Genomic DNA, 20,155 nt, shown 5'->3' with positions numbered 1-20,155 from the left:
TCATTTATTGTTAATGAACTTTTCATAGCTGATGCACAACATTGCGACATTTAGCAGGACTTAGTGTAAAATTCCCAACACTGACCTCTTTGCAGATGCACAGCATCAGAGATCCATGAATTCTTAAGATTTGTGAGCTACCATTGAGCTGAATGTTGAGACTAATGTCAGAGCTAGAAAAATTGCTTTGAAAATTGTGTTAATTCTTTTTGTAAGAGTGAGAAGTAAAAAGGAATATCAATTGGGGAGAGAATTGAAAAGAGTACACATTAGAATCATAAAATTATTTTGGCACAGAAAGAGGCCATTTGGCCTAACAAGTCCATTCTAACTTTGTATCAAGCAGTCCTGTTGGTCCAATTCCCTGTTTTTTTTTATTTCTGAGTAGCCTTGCAAATTGTTTTCTCTCATGCCTACTCAAATCCCCCTTTGAAATCCCTCATTCACCACCCTTGCAAGTAGAAAATTCCAGATCATAACAGTCCTCTGCAAAATATACTCCTCCTTGCAACCTCCCTCCCCCTGCATCTTTTGCTGATCACTTGAAATCCTTTTCCTCTTCTCATTGAACCCTCTGCTAGTGGCAACAGCTTCTTCTGCTAAACTTATCCAAATACATCATAGTCTTGTACATCTCAGTCAAATCACATCATTCTTCTAGGATCAAATTATCCATAATGTTGGCAGTTGTTTTCTTTCAGAGCTCTTCATTTTCCTTAAGGTGTGTTATGACTGGCTTAACTAAACTCTAATGATAATGCATAGGCTTGGAGTATTTTTCATTTTGTTGTTATGTCTTATCCTTTTCCCTTTTCAGAGAAAAATAGTTTGATTTTTAGTTTCTTACTTTCGGATTATAGCCTGCCAAACAAACACTATTTCACTTTGTTTCAAAAAGAAATCTTAATAGAAGGTGTAATATTAAGATGACGTAATTAGTTGTGGTAGTTCAATTTTGTAACCTAATTCATTCTATCCTAAAATTGTAAACCAAGTCCTAATAAGGTAAAACCTGAGAAAGAACATCAATCCATCAAAGAAATCAATCAATAGAAATTTGATTTTGGATGGAAATTGAGCATAATGTAATCCTGATATTTAGTTGTACAGAAGTGAAAGAACCACATATGAAGAGTGGGAAAGAATGGACACTCAATATTATTTTACAAGTTCAACTCAAGCAACCAAAGACCATATTCTACCCTAAGATTACAGGGCTTCTTTTGAGAATCACCACACAAATGACCCAAAAGTCATTGATTCAGTTGGAATGTGCAAGCATGAAATCAAAGATGGGACCTCCTTATCAGTCTGTTAGTGAGGGAGTGCGTCAAAAATTCACCAGATTAATTCCTGGGACTGCAGGACGGAAGTATCGAGAGAGTTTAGGTTGAGTAGGTTTGTATTTGCTGAGGTTGGGAAGAATGAGAGGGAATCAAATTGAAACTCAACATATTATGACAGGGCTAGATGGTCTGGATATAAGGAGGATGTTTTCCATGGTTGGGTCATCTAGAATGAGGGAGCACAGTCTCAGGAAATAATTTATATTATCTAGAACTGAGATGAGGAAAAGTTTCTTTGCTCTGAGAGTGATGAAGCTATGGAATTTGCTACCACACGTGACTGGAAGCCAAGTCTCTGAGTATTTCTAAGGAGATAAATAAAATTCTATATTTAATGACATAAAGGGGTATGGAGTGAGAGCAGGAATATGCTTTTGAGGTGGATAATAGCCATGGTCATATGGAATGGTTGAGCAGGTTTGAAGGACTGAATTGCCGGCTCCTATTATTCCATGTTTCTTTGAGCTGAGTTATATTACCAAAAAATTGAAGAGACTTTTATTGCCATCTTGTGTTTCTTACCACCTCTCGCATTCTGCTTTGAGAAAAATCTTAAATATTAATGAGTAGACTTTCCAAATGACGATTACTGTAAATCACCTTTTGTAAAATGGACTGCCATAGAATGCTGCTTGTCAGTTTCTGGGCATCATCTGAAGTTTTTATCACAGTGTTACCAATTGGTTATTAATTAAGTTTGCCAGTGAAAGTTAGCAGTTATAGGTTTAGGAAACTAGGTGTACTATCTTGAAACAGAGTTGTAAAATATCTAACTCTTCCCCCATCACACGCAGTTGTAAAATGTAGTCAGAATTATAATGCATTAAATGGTATTCCTCACAGTTTTATCTGTATCATTTATGTATGATTTAAAACAAAATTTGGGATCCAAACCATACAAAAATATTTTTAACGTTAATAGTAGGGATTTGTTTCCCCTCTTTTCAGTATTATTAAGTCAACATCTAACATAACATGCATTTGCCTGCAAAGGAAATGGGTTTATAAATTTATATATTGACAGATAAAGTATAAGAAAAAGAAGCAGGGGTAGGCCATTTGGACTCTCACCACTGCCCTGTCAATTAGTAAGAACATGGCTTCCTGTCAGTTAGTAAGAACATGGCTGATTTTTTTTTTACCTCAATGCCACTTTCTTACAACAATCCCACATTCTTTGGATCCTTTAAGAAATAAAACTCTATTATTTTTGGCTTTCAATGACAGAGCATCCACAGTTATCCTGCATGGAGAATCCTAAAGGTTCAGTGCCCACTAGTTGAAGGAATTTCTTCTCCGTTTAGCTTTGAATGATCAGCCCCATGCTTTTAAGACACCTATGCCTTGTCTAGACATCCCAGCCATTGGAAGCATTATCCCTGCATCTGGCCTTCCAGGTCAACAATTTTCCACATTATATACCATCTACCATGTCATTCACTTAGCCTATTTATATCTCCTTGAAGCCTCTCTTAATGTCTTCACAACCCACACTGACTTGCACCTTTGCACCATCAGCAAAGTTAGATATGTTACACTTGATCCCCTCATCCAAATCATTGACACAAATTGTGAGCAGCTGGAGCCCAGCACTAATATCTTTGTTACCCCACTAGTCACAGCCTCTCAACCGAAAATTACCTGTTTATTGCTATTTTGTATTCTGTCCCTTAACCAATCCTCAATCCACATCTCTATATTCTCTTGGGCTCTACTTTTGTTTAAAAATCTATTATGTGATACTTTTTCAAAGGTCTTCTAAGAGGCCAATAATCTCAGTTCTGCTAGTTCCCTCCAGTGTATTCTTCTGGTTAAAACCTCAAGGCAACTTTTAACAAATTTGTCAAACTTAGTTTCTTTTTCATTAATCCAAGTAGTCTCTGACCATTCCTTTTGTTCTAAATGTCCTGTACCAATGACTTAACAATAAGTTTTAGCATTTCCCCTGTTATTGATGACGGGCTAACAGTTCTATCGTTCCCACTTTTCTCTCTTTCCCCCCTCTTTAATAGTGGGATTCAGCTCTTCTAATCTGTGGGAACAATTATAGTATCTTAAGAATTTTGCAAGATGACAACCAGTGTCTCCTTCACCACTTTCCAAAGTTTTGAATGTACTTCATTATGTCCTGAAGATTTATCAGCTTTAAGCCCTTCTTGAGGGCACAGCCTCAGAATAAAGGGACATACCTTTGAAAGCTGAGATGAGGAATTTTTTCAGCCAGATGGTGGTAAATCTGAGCAGAGATTGATAGGTTCTTGATTGGTAAGGGGGTTAATGGTTGCGGGGAGAAGGCAGCACAATGGGGTTTGAAAAAAATCAACCATGATTGAATGGCAGAGCAGACTCAATGGGCTGTATGGCCTAATTTTTCTCCTATATCTTACAGTCTTATCTTTAAATGGACACAATCAAAATATTTTCTGCCATTTCGTGTGCAGTGTCAGAAGTGTATCACATTTATTCTTTTATTGCATCTGCTAGGATGTAGGTTCCTACACTCTACTTCCCAGTACGGAAGGCTCCTTGGCTCAGGTCAGACGTTTTTCTCCCAACAAAGGGCAGAACAGATGTGAGAAAGAGTCAAAAGACTGCCAATTTCATGTGCGATAAACTAGAGAAACTCAGCAGATCAAGCAGCATCTGTGGGGGGAAAAGAATTATTGATGTTTTGGGTCAAGATCCTGCATCAGCTCGTCGTTAGTGCAACCCAAAGCACCATCGCATTATCGCTGAGTAATTTTTCTGGCTGCTATGCCAGCTTAACTTTTGTGTGTGTTTTAATTTATATAATTTGTATTTTCAGTCAATACCTACTTACGTCTGTTTAAAGAATACCTTTCATGTTTGGCAGACCCTGACCTGGAAGATCCAAATGACATTTTTTGGGGATTATTTAAATCTGATGAAGAGTTTTGTGTCTTAGGCCAAAAGATCTTTTAGAAATGATAAATAACTCAGAAGTATCAAAGTTTGCAGATGAACGTCTTAGACTTGTCTCCTAACGTTCAAATCATTCAAGAAGTTCCACTTGGGGAAGACAATTCATAACCAAAAAAAAATAAAAACTATTGCAGCCAACTTACCCACAGCTATATTTGACGAATCTTTGCTTGTCAGTCATTTGCAAATGAAATCCTACTAATGGTGCACTTTCATATTGTGATCTCCCCAGAGTAAAGATCTGGAAGTGAGCCAGTACTTTGATTTACTGCATCTTATGAGTGTTGAATGTTGGTTTAAAATTTCTAGATACGAAAGGAAGGAAAATTAGATTGTGTGTGAAACGCTGTTGTATCACACCAGTGAAAAACATTGCAAACAGCTAAAGTAACTTTCCTGTTGATCCTCATCACTTTTTAATAACCATCCAGTTAAGAACAGGTGTGTTTCTTTGATGGAAATTGGGAAAAAAATTCTCTTGGAAATGTGATATGTTGGAGCAGAGATCATTGATACTAATTTCCCTAATTCTGTTCATTTATGAATTCTCATTTTTAAAAAAATGAGCTGTAATAGTACAAATAAACACCCAAGTAATTTGGGCAATCTATATAGGTAGCACTATCATTCAGCTGTAATGTTCCATGGAAGTTTTGTACCATGGGACTGACTCAAAGACACATAGAAAGCAATGGTTAATATTGGTTTAATTATCACTGTATTTAAATCAAGTCCTACAGAGCAGGGCGACTGTTAGTTCCTGCCTTTCCACAGGTGTCCTGGGAAGCTACTATTGGGACCCTGCTCGAATCATTGGTGTTCTTCTGGTTACATTACTCAGTTTATGGTGCTAGATTAAAAAAAATCCAAAATTTGGACTATCCCACTCGACAAAGTGACATCTTAGTAAGCTGTATTATTTTCTCTTATTGTTAAAATGCATCACATTTTATGGAAGTTAAATATAGTTGTCTTTCTACATAGGCCTTACACTTTTGTTTAGTAAAATGGAGTGACTGCTTTCTCAGGAGGGTTATAGAATCATATAGTACTGAGACAGGCCCTTTGGTCCACCTCGTCCACGCTGACCAAATTGCCTCTCTCGGCTAGTCCCATTTGCCTGAGTGTTACATATTCCTCACCAGGTTTCCTACCTTGAATTGAATTGACATGTGCTGCCCTATATCTCAGTATATATGTGGGTAATAAAATAACACAGATATATAACCAGCTATTTTGACATTAAGTGTATATTTATGTCTTTTGAATGTGTGTTGCTTAATTATGTCTAAAGGAAGATCAAGCAAATGCCTGGCAAAGTAAATCTTTAGATAGCTTAATGTCACTTCAAGTGATTGTACAGAGCAACAGTTGTGATTGCTATCACTTATTTCAATTTTTCTCTGGTATTGCAAAATACAGTGAATTTGTGGCACTTTCCCATCATCAATCATAATTAATGAGTGGAATAGCTGCAGCACTGCATTCAGGTAGCGTACCTGAGCAGAACCAATTCTTCCTTCAATACTTTCGTTGGGGCAACTGCAGCCATTTCTTCACAGTTTCCCACACACTTGATGTAATGTGTTTTTCATTTAATTATTAATACAAGCAAAGGAGTTGATTATTATTTACACTGCTATTCAGCAAACAACCTGCTTAAAATGAAACTAATTCATATTTTAAAAATCTTTCTTTGATCAAAGGCTGTACATTTCCTACATTATAGTTGAACTGTACTTCCATCCATACTCTATCATAGCTTTGTTTTTGTTGAAATATTTATCAAATCCTCTTCATAAGCTCTTGAATCAGCTTCCACTATTCATTCAAGCATTATATTAAAAAGTTTCCTCAGGTTGCCCCTGGTTCTTGTACAAATTGTGCTAGCTCTGTCTCCTCTTATTTCTGACCACTCTGCAACTAGAGAGCTTCTCCTTATTTACATTATCAAAACCATTAATGATTTTGAATACATCTGCAGTATGGAAACATTACTCCTATGAAACACAGTCCCTAAGGGGAGAGGAAAACAGATTTATACAAATGCAAATTAGATGCATTTTTCTGAGCAAATAATATTTCGGAATAAAGTATACCCTACCATGAGACATAATGCATGTTTGGGAGAAACAGGTAATTTTGAGCTTTTCTAAGCTTAAGCTTTCAAAGCTTTCTATACTGTGGTTTTCCTACTCTTGTGTCTGGTCCATTGTGGATTGAATGGAGATTTCTATGATTAGCCAATAACTCCATTATGGTTATGTCACACACCTTCTACTGGTAGAAAAAAAACTAAGATCTTGCCCTTTTTCCTTCAAGTGATTCTGATTCCTTTGTAGGCTCAGTAAAAATGAATTCACTGGTTTTATTCTGTGCCAATTGCAGAATGTTTCAACTCTAATTGGTAGTTTTTCTCTCTAATTGCTATTCATGGTTTAAACAGGGAGTCTTTACAGATTTTTTTATTTTGAAAAGGATTAATGCTAATCTTGATCCTGACCCTTGCCTGAAGCACTTTTTTTTCATTTGCGATCCTCTGCACACATTTTCCAGGAGGGATCTTTGGGCAATGTCCCTCCTGATGTGCTTCTTTCATAGTCCAGGTATACTGAGGACAACTGCAGCATTCTATCTCTCATACTGGTGAACATAAGTAATTTCATCACAGATCACCAATAAAGCTTAGGACTTTCTGGGTTCTGTGATATTGGACATTGCTGGTTGGTCCACTTTGGCAAGATGTATAATTTAACAGCGTTTGTAATATTTAAGAATTGTAAGGTCTGTTGGAGGTGAAGTGACAGCTTCCACAGCATGGTGTTTGAGAATAGACCTTGAATCAATACTTTAAAAGTAACTTGAAAGGGAAGATGTATCTTTTTCTGCTTCCTCTGTAGAATTCTGCTTAAAGTAAAAGTAATGGCTCTTATGAGTAACAGCATGAGCTTTAGGCAACAGCATATTCCTTAATCAGTAATCTACAAGAAACCAAAATTAAAATAGGTCTACTATCTTGAAATTCCAGAAATACAGGGTGAAATACTTCTTAATGTGTTCACCTTTGTTTGTTACAACTGAGTATTTTACAACAAACCCTTCTTGCTGATATTAATTCTGATGGTTAAACTTGAAGAATTTCTTCACTTCCCTTCAGGGATTCCAGAGAAATGAGTTGATTATAATTTTATAAAGGGTTATTGTATATATTAAAACCACAAATAAAGCTTGCACCAAGTTGTCATCCATATTAGCAAGTGCTATTGATCCATTTCGATAACTGACTGTAGTATTGGTGACATTTAAGTTATTAGTTTTCTGTGTTCCTTAGAGAATATTTTCACATGAATAACTATAATATATAAACAAACATTAATATTAAAGTACAATATATTGGGACATAAGTAGAAAAAGGATTTTAAAAATCAAACCCATGCAGTTTGCAATGGTTCTGGTAATTCTGTGGTGTAAATGTTCCTGAAAACTGGCAATGATATTGAGTGATGTGTGACAGCTTAATGGGAATCGTTTTGTTTTAACTAATGCTGTTTTAGTGTTGTGCTTGCTGTTGCTTAACACTTGACCTCTTTTCATTCTTTATCCTTGCTCTTCTTTGGTGTTCCACACTGTTGCTTTCAATCCAGCATCTGTCTCCAGCCCTGGAGTCTTCCCCCACGTTACTGATCACAGAGCATGCTGCTGCTGTCAGATATCTACTTTTGTCTCTTGCTTTACATTCTTGGTATATTTGTGTAGTGTTTATGCAAACAACCATGTATGCTGTCTTTTTTTCAGGCAAGCTGGATACACTGGCATGAACCAAAGTGGTATGATGGGCTCTAGCTCTCCCTACAGCCAACCAATGAACAACAGCTCTTTAATGATGAACCCTCAGACCACTACTTACAACATGGCATCTAATATGGTGAACAGCTCTTCAGGTAAATCACTTTTAAAATGAGGAGAATTATGCTCTTGAAAAGAACATTAGTGCCCTTTTGAGAACCTGGGAAAGAGATTTAGTCTCTGTTGTATGCATTTGCAGAAGTTAAGAAAGTTGCTTGAATTGAAGAATTGCAATGTACACCCGTGAGCAAATCATGCATTTAGCATGTACAACGGAAAAGAAATTTCTCCTCTTTGTTTAACAGAGATGTGATTGATTAACTATTTGAACAATTTTTTTGTCTTATAACAATTCACTGTTACTTTAGAGAAGACCCATAAATGGACTGCAGACACGTTTTCCTTGCAAATTGAAGAAAAAGAGAAAATAACATGAAGAATCTGGTCATTAGCAAATTTGCTATCTTGTAGTATGTACAAACTTTGGCTTAACAACACAAAAATGTCTAGTTGCGTACATTTTTTGTTGCAGCTTTTTGAACCTTCACTTTCTCGAAAAAGGCATTAATTCTATGCTTGGAGTATGATTCCATAGATATTGGCCCTCTGGCACCTTGCCTAAGGGTCAGATTTAATTTAAGTCATGTCAGTAAATGTTGATGTGCCATTTTATTGCAGCTATGCCCATGCTTCATGTACGCCAGTGGTGTTTATTGGACAGTTATTTTTTTTCCCCCCATCTTTACCTGGATCAAACCTGGATTTTTACAAGTCCATATGTTTCAGCAGAGTTAGCTTCTTCTGTACCCTTGCATTCTTCCTTTCATTTAGCCTTGTACTACTTAACCTGCCTGTTTAAAAGATACCCAGCGACATGAACTTCCAATAATTCTACACCTCAAGGAACCAAGGAAGGAGCTATGGACAAAATATGCTTCAATTCTAATACAAACCCCATAACTTTATAACCAAACAATGGTTCTGTGCCTTGAGATGATAGACACCCAATTATGACAAAACCTTCTGTACAAGATTGCTTGTTTGTTTGAAATTGCCAGCTGTAGCTAGAGTATTGAATGGGATACAAGCATCAGATTGTATACAAACCATGACAGTCAATAGATGTATCTGGCTTAAAGCATCTGGAATGGTATTGATGTTACCTTCCGAACCATGAACCAGTCTGTTTCGTAAAAGCGGGTCATTAAACCATACTGAGGCAATATGACAGTTATGATTATAAATATGCTAAACATCACCACACCAGTGAGGTAGCCCCTACCCACCCAAGACAAAATGAAAAACTGTAAGGTAGCACCACCCCCACCCAAAAAAAAGAAGCCCCGTTCAATGAAGGCAAATGTGCCAAAAGTCTTTACCACTACCTCCACCTGTGTCGCCACTTTCAGAGAACTATGTACTTGTAAACCCTTGGTCCTACAACACTCCCCAGGGCCTTGTCATTCACTGTGTATGTCCTGCCATGATTTAACTTCCCAAAATATATCACTTTGTATTTTATTGAGTTAAATTACATATGCCATTCCTTGGCCCACTTTGAGTTGATCAAGATCCTGTTATAACCTTAGACAACCTTCTTCACTGTCCACCAGACCACCAATTTTGGTGTCGTCCGCAAACTTACAAATCATGCCATTATCGCCCAAATCATGATTATGTTTGACAAACTATCGAGAGACACTGTGGACGTGATCTTTACTTTGCAACTTAAGGAGAAATGCAGACAGAAGTGCCATCTACTATACATGGTCTTTTTCAGTCTTGCTGAAACCTTTGACTCTGTCAACTAGGAGGGGCTGTGGAACACCCTCCTCAAATTTGGTTCCCATAGAAATTTGTCCCCATCTTCAGTTTGCTTCATGGTGGCATGCAGGCTTTGATTCTAACCAATGGGTCAAAAACTGAGCTAATCCCAGTGAAGACTACTATATTAGGTAAGGCTGCGATGTTGTCCTGACAATTTTTCCCAATCATTAGTGCTGCTCCTCACTTCCAAGTTTTCTGCAGAAATAGATCAAATCTACAGTACTGAGGAAACTGAATCAACTAACATTCCAGAAGCAAATATTGGTAAATGGGATTGGTGTAGGTAAGTAGTTGATGGGGCATGGACAAAGGCCCTGTTTCTGTGCTGTAAAACTCTATGAACCAATGTTACCCCTATTTCAACAGTTTACCTCTGGTATCCCAACTATGCTTGTGTTTGTGCGCATCCAGCTCCAAGCCACTGTGAACTCGTTCACTGAAACATATGAGAGGAAGGGCCTTGCACTCATCCACAAGACAAACTTCCTTTACCAACTTGCCCTCATTATACAACAGTCTCCAACAACAAAGGTTCACAGCAAGGCCCTGGAAAAAGTAGACCATTTTCCCTGTCTTGTGAGCCATTCCTTAGCGAAGGTAAACATTGATGACAGATTTCACCATCAGTTTCAATTTGCCTACTGAAGAAAAGTGGACTTAAAGATCAAGACCTCAAACCTGTTACAAAACTTGTGGTCTACCGGGAAGCAACGATCCCTGTCTTCAGTATGTTCTGAGACCTGGGCTAATTTCCCCAGGCACCACAAGGGACTGGGAAGATACTGCCAACAAGCAATCCTCCAGATCCACTGGAAGGATAACAGATCAAGTTAAGTGTTCTTTATAGGCCAACAATCCTGGACCTATTGCTTTTTTTTTTGACTCAGTTGGCTTTGTTGAGCAGTCCACGTCATCCTTGTGCCCATAACCACAAGCCCGAAACAGGGACATTATTCCAAGCTACTTGCAGGAAGAGATTACTGGGCAATCAGAGAAAAAGATTCAGAAATACTTTCACAGTCTACTTGGGAAAAATTGCAGCATATTCACTAGTTCTTAGGAGTTTCTGGGCCAGAATAGAGTAGCAGCATTCGGGAGGCACTGAGAACCACAAATCCATCTACCAGGAACTCACAGAAGCCCAGTGTTAGTGGCAGAAGGAGCACATTGTCTCTTACTCACTGGCTCATGCTAAAGAAGGAAAAACCAAATAACAAGCCTATGCTAGCAGAGATGGGCATTACCCTTTAAACTAGCAGTCCCAAGGATAGTATTTAACATATGCCAATTCAAGTAACATGTACTCCTGAGGGAAATGAATATGTGACACATCTCCATTGTCAGGCGATGGACTGTTAAAATCACATTTCCAGGAAGGAAGCATGAGAACTGTCTGGTCAAAAGTCAACAATATTAGGCAGGTTAGATTGCTTTTAAAGCTACAAAAGTCCCATAAGAAACTGTTACAAGGCATTATCCTTAAGCACTTAGTATAGGGTTATTCCAGAGCACCTCTCTGCATCAAAGTAAACTGCATAATCCAGTTGACTCAGCAATGGACTTCTGATTCAAGTAAATTTAAAACAGTTACACTTTAAATTCCTAAATTACTTTCTCTAATGTTAAAAATGAAAATAGATCAATATGAATTCTGTTCTTGTGCCTCCTTATTTATGTAATAAACAAAATATGATACAGAATGAAAATTTCTTGATGAGGTCATTTTCAGGCAGGTTTATTTTGATTTGATTATTTTGTGCAATTGCGATTCATAAAAGATCATTAAGCCAAAAGAAAATGAGAGATACTACATCTCAAAGCCTCCCTGAATGCACCATGCTTGAAGTTAACTTGTTCAGCTTTTGATTATCACAGTATTCCCTTCAAGAGTGAACTTGAGGAATTCAGTTTGCTAGGAGAATCATTAGCTTCCTTGGATCTGGGACATAAATCCATTGCTCCATCTTGCCATGGCCCCAAGTGCTTTGCCAGGATTTAACCTGCTACATTGTCCATAAATGCTTATTATCTATTTCAGGACCATGCAAGATCTCTTGTGCCAAACATCATCTTTATCACCTCATTGATAACTCAGCCTGTAACTGGTACAGACCAAGCCATGATGGATGAGAGCCTACTGGCAGGTGACATCAGGTGCACTTGGTCACAAAGTTATATTTTGGCTTGGAATCTATGCAAACATTAAATAAATAAATAATTTGCGCTGTCATTTCCTGGGCATTAAAGACATTATGGAAGTTGAAATGTGACAAGGTGGATAAATGTGAAGTTATCCATTCCATTGGGGGTATAAAAGAAAGGTGGCGTATTATGGGAGAGAAAAAAAAGGTCTGAAAGGACATACCACCAGGCTCAAGGACAGCTCTACCCTGCTACTATAAGAGTAGTTCCTTTGTACCTCACAATCTACCTCATTATGATTTTACACCTTATTGTCTACCTGCACTGCACTTTCTCTGCAGCTGTTTAACTTCATTCTACATTCTGTTATTGTTTTACCTTGTACTAACTCAATGCACTGTTGTAATGAATTGATCTGTATGAATGGTAATGCGAGACAATTTTTTCCACTGCACCTCGGTACATGACAACAGTAAACCAATTGCAAGTGTTTATGTACAAAGACACTTAGAATTGTTGCTCACCAATCACAAAAAGCAAACATGCAAGTGCAAACAGTTAAGAAGTTAAATGGTATTTCAGTTTATGTAGCCAGATGATTTGAGTGGAGGATCAAGCATGTCATTGTACTGTTATTGAAAGCCTTGGTTAGACCACATCTGGAGTACTGTGTGCTTTTTTTTAATTGAGCGGCAATTATGGATGGTAAATAATTGCCAAAGTTACCAATGATCCCATCAACAAAAAAAAGTATATTGTCCTGAAGAGCTCTTGCATCCGTTAAGCACAAGAGTTCAAGCTAGTGGGGTGTTACTCCTTGATTTTAGTTTATCAAGTCTCCTTCATGATGTACTCAGTTAAATGATCTTTTATTGTTTGGAGTCATCCAGTGCAGTAATGGGCCCTTTAGGCCACTGAGTCCATGCCAACCATCAAGTACCCATTTACACTAATTCTGCACTGATTTCATTTTAAACTCAATCTCGTTTTAATCCCCAAACTCTCCTACTCAACTACACAATAGGGGCAACCTAGAGTGGCCATTTAACCTACCAATCCTAATGTCTTTGGGATGTGGGAGGAAACTGGAGCAGCAAGAGAAAACACACATGGACACAGAGAAAACATACAAACTGCTTAGAGGTGGCATTGAAGGTCAGCATTGAACCATGGTTGCTGGAATTCTGAAGCAGCAGACTATTAGCTGCACCACTGCTGCCCCCAGTCACCTAAAGGCAATCAATGATCTGCACTTTTGTCCAAGCTTCAAAAAAAGGCTGCAGTGAGGTCTGGAGCAGAAAGGTTGTGGCAGAATGGAAAATGAGTCAGTGTTGTTTAACAACACCTTCAGTTGCTTGACACAGAACGTCGAACATTACAGCACAATACAAGCCCTTCGGCTCATGATGTTGTGCCGAATTTTATCCGGCTCTAAAATCTATCTAACCCCTCCTACATGGCCCTCCATTTTTCTATCACTCATGTGGCTATCTAAGAACCTCTTAAAACTCCCTAATGTATCTGCCCCCATAACCTTTGCCGGCCATGTATTCCACACACCCACCACTCTCTGTGTATATAAAAAAAACTTACCCCTGACACCACCCCCTCCCCCCATACCTTCCTCCATTCACCTTAGAATTATGCCCCCTCATGCTAACCATTTTCACCCTGGGAGAAAGTCTTTAACTGTCCACTCAATCTATTGCCTCTTATCATTTTGTACACCTCTATCAAGTCACCTCTCATCCTCCTCCTCTCCAAAGAGAAAAGCCCTAGCTCACTCAGCCTGTCCTCATAAGACATCCTCTCCAATCCAGGCAGCATCCTGGTAAATCTCCTCTGCATCCTCTCTAAAGCTTCCACATCCTTCCTATAGTTAGGCCACCAAAACTGAATATTTCAAGTGTGGTCTAACCAGAGTTCTATAGCGCTCTTGAACTCAGTACCTGACTAATGAAGGCCAACATACCATATGCCTTCTTAACAACCCTATCGACCTGTGCGGACACCTTGAGGGATCTATGTATGTGGACCCCAAGATCTCTCTTAGCAGTGTGGAGGAACAGAGTCCTGTCATTAACCTTGTATTCTGCTTTCATATTTGATCTCCCGAAGTATATCACTTCACACTTTTCTGGGTTGAACTCCATCTGCCACTTCTCAGCCCAGGTCTGCATTCTATCGATATGCAGTTGTAATCTACAGCAACCTTCTACACTATCCACAACACCACCAACCTTCATGTCATCAGCAAACTTAAAACTTACTAACCCAGCCTTCCACATCCTCATCCAAGTCGTTCATAAAAATCACAAAGAGCAGAGGTCTCAGAACAGATCCCTGCAGAATACCACTGGTCACTGACCTCCAGGCAGAGTACACTCCATCTACCACCACCACCTGTCTTCTATGGTGAGCTAATTCTGAATCCATCACATCTTCTTCACTTCTCCTTTGAATGAGGGTGCTTTTAATTTGGAGTTTTAACTTCAGTGGATTTGACGTAAGTAGACAAGCTCATCTAAAATGTAGTGAATTCTTTGGGTATATTCAGGAAACTTTGGAACAGTACATCCTAGAACCAACAAAGGGTCAGCTCATAGTAGATGTTGATGAGAATCGAGGCAAATTTGTTAACATCCCGGTGGTGTGTGAATGTTTATCTAATAAGTATTGTATTATGAGCCTTGTGAAATGGAGAAATGCCTGCTTAAGACACTAGGTCTAGGTTAGGCTGACTACTATACAATGAAATGTAAATCTACTAATCAGTAAACCCACATAGAGCAGTCAGTATTATCAATTAAGAATTTGGGATCATTGAATTGTTTTGTGTTCTGCCAAATTAAAAACAAGGAATAACGAAGATAAGGTAAGAAATAAGGTAAAACCAAAAGACAAAACATATAAAAAAGCCAAAACTGTCACAGATCCTGATGACTTAGAAAAATACTAAGTAATGCAAGATGTCACTAAAAGGATAATAAGAGCTACAAAAAGGAGTACATAAATAAATATTTCTTCTATGATGGTATACAGGGGAAACGAATATAGTTGAGCAGTTTGGGTCTATTATGAAAAGTGAAATTGTTAATGAAATTTAAGAAATGACAAGCTCGTTGGATGATCACTTGGCATTGATATTAACGTGAAAAGAAGGAGATGACATCCTGGACTTGGAGAGGAAACTAATACTGATCTAAGATAGGAATTTATAAAAAATTAATATAAACAATATAATGAGAAAATGATGGTACTAAAGAATTACAAATCTCTTCCATTATGGTGCTTTCTATTTCAAGTTTTTAATGGAAGTAGGTAAGAATATTGAAAATCACCCAAACATAATATTCCAATGTTTTCACCATTCCAAAACCATTCTGATTTTAAAAAGGTTAAACGATAGAAGCCAAGGAATTATAGACCAGCAGTAGGATTAACATTTCAGGTCAGTGACCTTGCATCAGAATGATTGATCAACCTAAAACATGAACTCTTTATCTCGCCAGAGATGCTGCCTGATTTGTTGAGCATTTTTGGCATTTTCTGTTTTAATTTAAGATTTCCTACCTCTGCTGCATTTTGTGTCTGTGTGGGGCATGGGCCTTTAATTTTGAAGAACTCTAATTTCAGGGAGTAGAATTTAAGCTGCAACTATACAAAGCCCTGAATGGAGCACAATTGGAAGACTTTGATCAGAGTAGTTCTGAGCATTAAACCTTATTGAAGTTGTATTAGCATTGAAGTAAATGCAGCATTGATTTATTAGAATGGTATCTGGATTTCTAAGAGTTGGTTTATAAGGAAGAGTGACACAAATTAGGTTGGTATTGCTTTGAATTTAAAAGGTAAAGGAATAACTTGATCCACTTTTTACAAGGTGTTAAGGGGAACTAATGGGGTGAATCAGAAGAAATTATTTCTAGTGATGGGTTATTGGAATGTGGGATCACAGTCAAAAGATCAGAATGAGGTCTGGGGGGGGGGCAGTTGGAAACATTTGCACACATGTGGTGGTTGAAATTTGGAACTGACTTTCACAATCACCCATTGAATGCCACGTTAATTAAATCTGATGGATTTTTGATAACCAGAGACATAAAGGTATAAGAGGAATTAACGATCTATGGAGTTAGGTCACAGGTCAGCCTTGATCACATTGAGTAATGGAAGTAGCTTGAGAAGCTTATTGTCTATTCCTGTTCTAGCATTCAATGGATGCTCGTTAGCTGGATTGCATTTGTCTTTGCGGTCAAGATGCAACAATATCATCAGATCATTGTCTCTGTTTTTGTAGCAGGTGAAGTAAGCAATTAGGAAGGCAAAAAGGGTACGCTGGCCTTTAGTACGAGAGAGGACTTGAGTCCAGGGGTGAGGGTGTCTGACTGAAATTATGTAGAGCCTTGATGATTCAGCACCTGGCATATTGTGTACAGATTTGGTCTCCTTATCTTTTTAAAAAAAAAACACGATGTGGTTGCCACATAGTGGATGACTGAAGATTCACTAGACTGGTTCCTGGGATGGCAGTTCTGCCATGTGAGGAGACTATGCATTGTAATCTTCAGTGTTTAGAAGCAGGAACAGAAACAGCATTGAAAATTGCAAAATTCCTGCAGAGCTCAACAGGTTGGATGGAAGGAGGATACTTAGATAATTTTGTGCACTCTGCAGCATCCACGTGATTAAGTGGAAAAGATGATGTGACAGTTTCATGTCAGAAATGGCATTCCCAGCAGTATAGCATTTCCTTGGTAATTCATTGCAATTTCAGTCTGACTTGCACACCAATTCCATACTTTGTTACTCAGACCTCTAATTTTTTGATCTATTGGTCAGCAAGTGAGCCGTCATCATTGGATAATATAGATTTGATGGTTGCAGTCACTTTTTTTAGTTTTCTGGTTTCATTAAATTAAAGTGAAATCCAGATCAGATTTCTGCTTTATGTACGGTTTCCAATTTGATCCCAATGAGACTGCTGTAAATTATGGCAAGCTCAAAAATTCAAGAATGTTTTTCCTTGTCATATTGTGAGTTGTTAAACAATTGGCACAAACTTTTATACAGGCTCCTCTTGCATAGTGAGAGTTGTATGAGTGTTTCATGGTGTTATGTGTTGCTGATAAACTTAAATAGCTCAGTTACACTGTTGGCGGTGAAGGGATTAGTTTCATTGCTTTAAATATGATCTTATTGTAGTGAATCAACAGTTATGAGGCGGGTATTGCTGCAGTTGATTATCTTGCCCAGCAGTTGTTTCAGTTTGACCCAAAAGGTGAGGTAAGCTAACGGCTGTGTAGTTTGTGGGGAGAGAAGGAAGCTTGTCGAGATGACAAAGTTACCACTCACTCGTATCATACAGGAAATGCTGTGCAGCAGACTGCAGATCACTTCAGTTCTTGCTTGTTAGTTCCGTTAAACTGAACTGAAAATAGCTCTGACAAGTGTACAGAGTTTGGTAGTGACTTTCAGCTTATGAGGCAGCAGAGACCAAACTTAAATAGCAACTTGCTCATAACTTTTTGTCCAAGCAGTTTAGCATGTTCATAAATTCAATGGGCTGCACTGGAAATGGCATGAATCTACTTATTGAATTTTTTTCAGCATTCTTCTTAAATAATTTTCCTTGTAGGATTCAAGGTGTTTAATGAAGTCTTCCAAAGATTTTTTTACATTGGTTCTGTTTGTTGGACCTTGCAGGTTTTTAAACAGTGGGAAAGTTTATGTTTTAGTGTTTTTTTTTGCTGTGTCAGAAGAAAAGGATATTATTCTGCTTCAGTGAGGAAAAATAACTACATGAAAAATATAAATATTTATGTAATAACACTTGGAAATAACTTGGTCTTGTTTGATTTTTTTTAATTAATTTGTGGATTGAGATAAATAAACAGTTAATGTTACTTCACAGCTTGAGCAAGATTTGGGCGATCCCGAGTAATGGATTTCATGATAGCTGTCACAAAGTACAAAGCTGTCTTTCAAATCTTAAAAGGCAGACTAAAGTACCACCCTATTTCATCATCATTCCAACAAAGGCTTGAGAAAGTTTGTACCTGACCAAATTATCAAACTTTAATGTACCACACACAGTCTTGTTATTTTGAAACTCTGAAACAATTAAGAAATTAATGCAGGATTCAGCTATATTTCATGCTCATCACTTATCTGTGAAAAGCATTTTTTATTTCAATAACCTATTTACTGATGGTTACGCTTCATTCATAATAGGTATATCATGGGTGGGTTGATTTTGCATATGTGAAATTGACTTGAATTTGTCATGTAGTTCACAGAGAAAAGGGAACATTTTAAGGCGTTCTCTATCAATGAGAAAGGTGTGGTAAGCTGCAGTTGATTGATAAAGTCAGCATTTTTTGGCTGTCAGTTTCAGACCATTGGGAATTAAGAGTGTATTTTGACTTCCAATAACAACATTTCCTTCTCTACCCTCCTCCTCCTCTCCCCCCACCCCACCCTGTGCACACTCCCTCTTCACCACCAAAGTGTGGAATTCCTGGCTTCTGTTTCGTGCACCCAAGTAAACTCTAAATTTTATCCAACCAAAGAGAGCAAGAACTGAACAATCGTCAATTCTGGCAGTTAAACCCGTGACCTTCCTGTTGAGAGTCAAGCTTATATAATTGAATCATTTTTTTTTCAGGCTGACCAGCATGGTTAAGCTCCAGGTTTGTAAAAAAAAAACTGTCTAATCCTTTGACCAATTCTTTATTCATTGCTGATTCTTCCATACACAAGATTAACCTATGCTGCCCTGAAGGATGTTTGAACTTCAGAGTTTACTCCTGAGGCCAGCATATAATGCTGACAGGGTTACTTGCATTTCTGCAAACGAGATTGCCAAGGTCAGTGATTTTTCTGTAAGAGGATAGAAGCTTGTGAGTACGCAGGCGCAGATGCATGTATCTTTGTAGAGAAATATGTAAAATACACATTTTTCTAAGAGAGTTTTTTTATTTATGTCTTAGATTTTACCAAAACAATGAGGATGTATTTTAATAGTGAATTTCATAAGCTACATTTAAATTTGCACAGTTGTTTGACAGGAGAAGGCGTGGAGAAAACACAGCAGCATTTCACCAGCATAACCATCAGCAAGAGAAGATATTTACCAAAGTCTTGTGCATATCTTCAATAGTGACCCAGTTTTAAGTTGGGTGATTTCATCAATTATGAATAAAATGATTAAGAGGTTTAAATTGAACCATTGTCCTCAACAGATGTGCATACATCTGATCTGGTCAGTTGGTCAGATTAACATGAATATGTGCTGTGCTTTTCAACTATTTGTTCTCAATATTTTTTTCTCTTGAAGGTCTTGCAAGAAACTGTACAGAGACTATATTCTAGTACCCTGTGTGGACGCAGAATATTTCAGGGCATACTGCATAATATTAGCAGAATTCTGAGCTGATTTTTCTTTTGCTTCCAACACAAGGATTGTCCCTCTTGCTGCCCTTACTAATAGTAATCTTAGAATCAGAAATCATACTAACAGCTGCATGGTTTGTGTGGCTTATGACTGTAAAGCTGATACTAATCATCTTGGCTCTCATAGGAGAAGTTTTTTTTTAACTGTGCACAGTTATTATTGTGTACTCCTCAAATTAACCATAAATCAGACTATATGTAGTCTCGTCCATTTAATGAAGACATTTATAAGTTAGATTGCAATAGCCACAATCTAGAAGCAAATCAATTCCTAATGGAGACACTAGATTCATATGGATTTATATACATCATTTTGGACATCTTAAACATAAGAGATGCCCAAAAGCGCATTGCATTGGTTGTACTTATTTATTTAATCAAGAAGTTGTGCAGCGAGTGCAGTGCTTTAACTGTCAAACAGATTCACTTTACCAAGAAGGGACCTGGCCTGGATAACTCTGAACCTTTGATCACCCTCATCAGTACTGTTACTACCTGTTGTGTCTGATAATTTGGGCAGATGCTGAAATTAAACAATGTTGTTTTTAACAAGAGAAACCAGAACAGTATAAACTGAAGCCCCCTGTATAGCCTCT

The 20,155-nt window shown here is 37.8% G+C and overlaps 1 protein-coding gene across 4 annotated transcripts in view; it reads left to right on the top strand.

The window, feature by feature from the left end:
• Positions 1-20,155, top strand: part of arid1b (AT rich interactive domain 1B (SWI1-like)) — a 349,190-nt gene that overhangs the window by 281,708 nt on the left and 47,327 nt on the right. For all 4 annotated transcript variants that reach the window (XM_052011358.1, XM_052011361.1, XM_052011359.1 and 1 more), the window contains one exon: positions 8,085-8,230. In XM_052011358.1, coding sequence (XP_051867318.1) covers positions 8,085-8,230 — 146 coding nt within the window. The remainder of the gene's footprint in view (positions 1-8,084; positions 8,231-20,155) is intronic.

Source organism: Pristis pectinata, chromosome 3 (assembly GCF_009764475.1).
Source record: "Pristis pectinata isolate sPriPec2 chromosome 3, sPriPec2.1.pri, whole genome shotgun sequence".
Classification (NCBI taxonomy): Eukaryota; Metazoa; Chordata; class Chondrichthyes; order Rhinopristiformes; family Pristidae; genus Pristis; species Pristis pectinata.
Note: the sequence above shows the minus strand (reverse complement) of the source record. Positions and strands in the feature narration are given on the sequence as shown.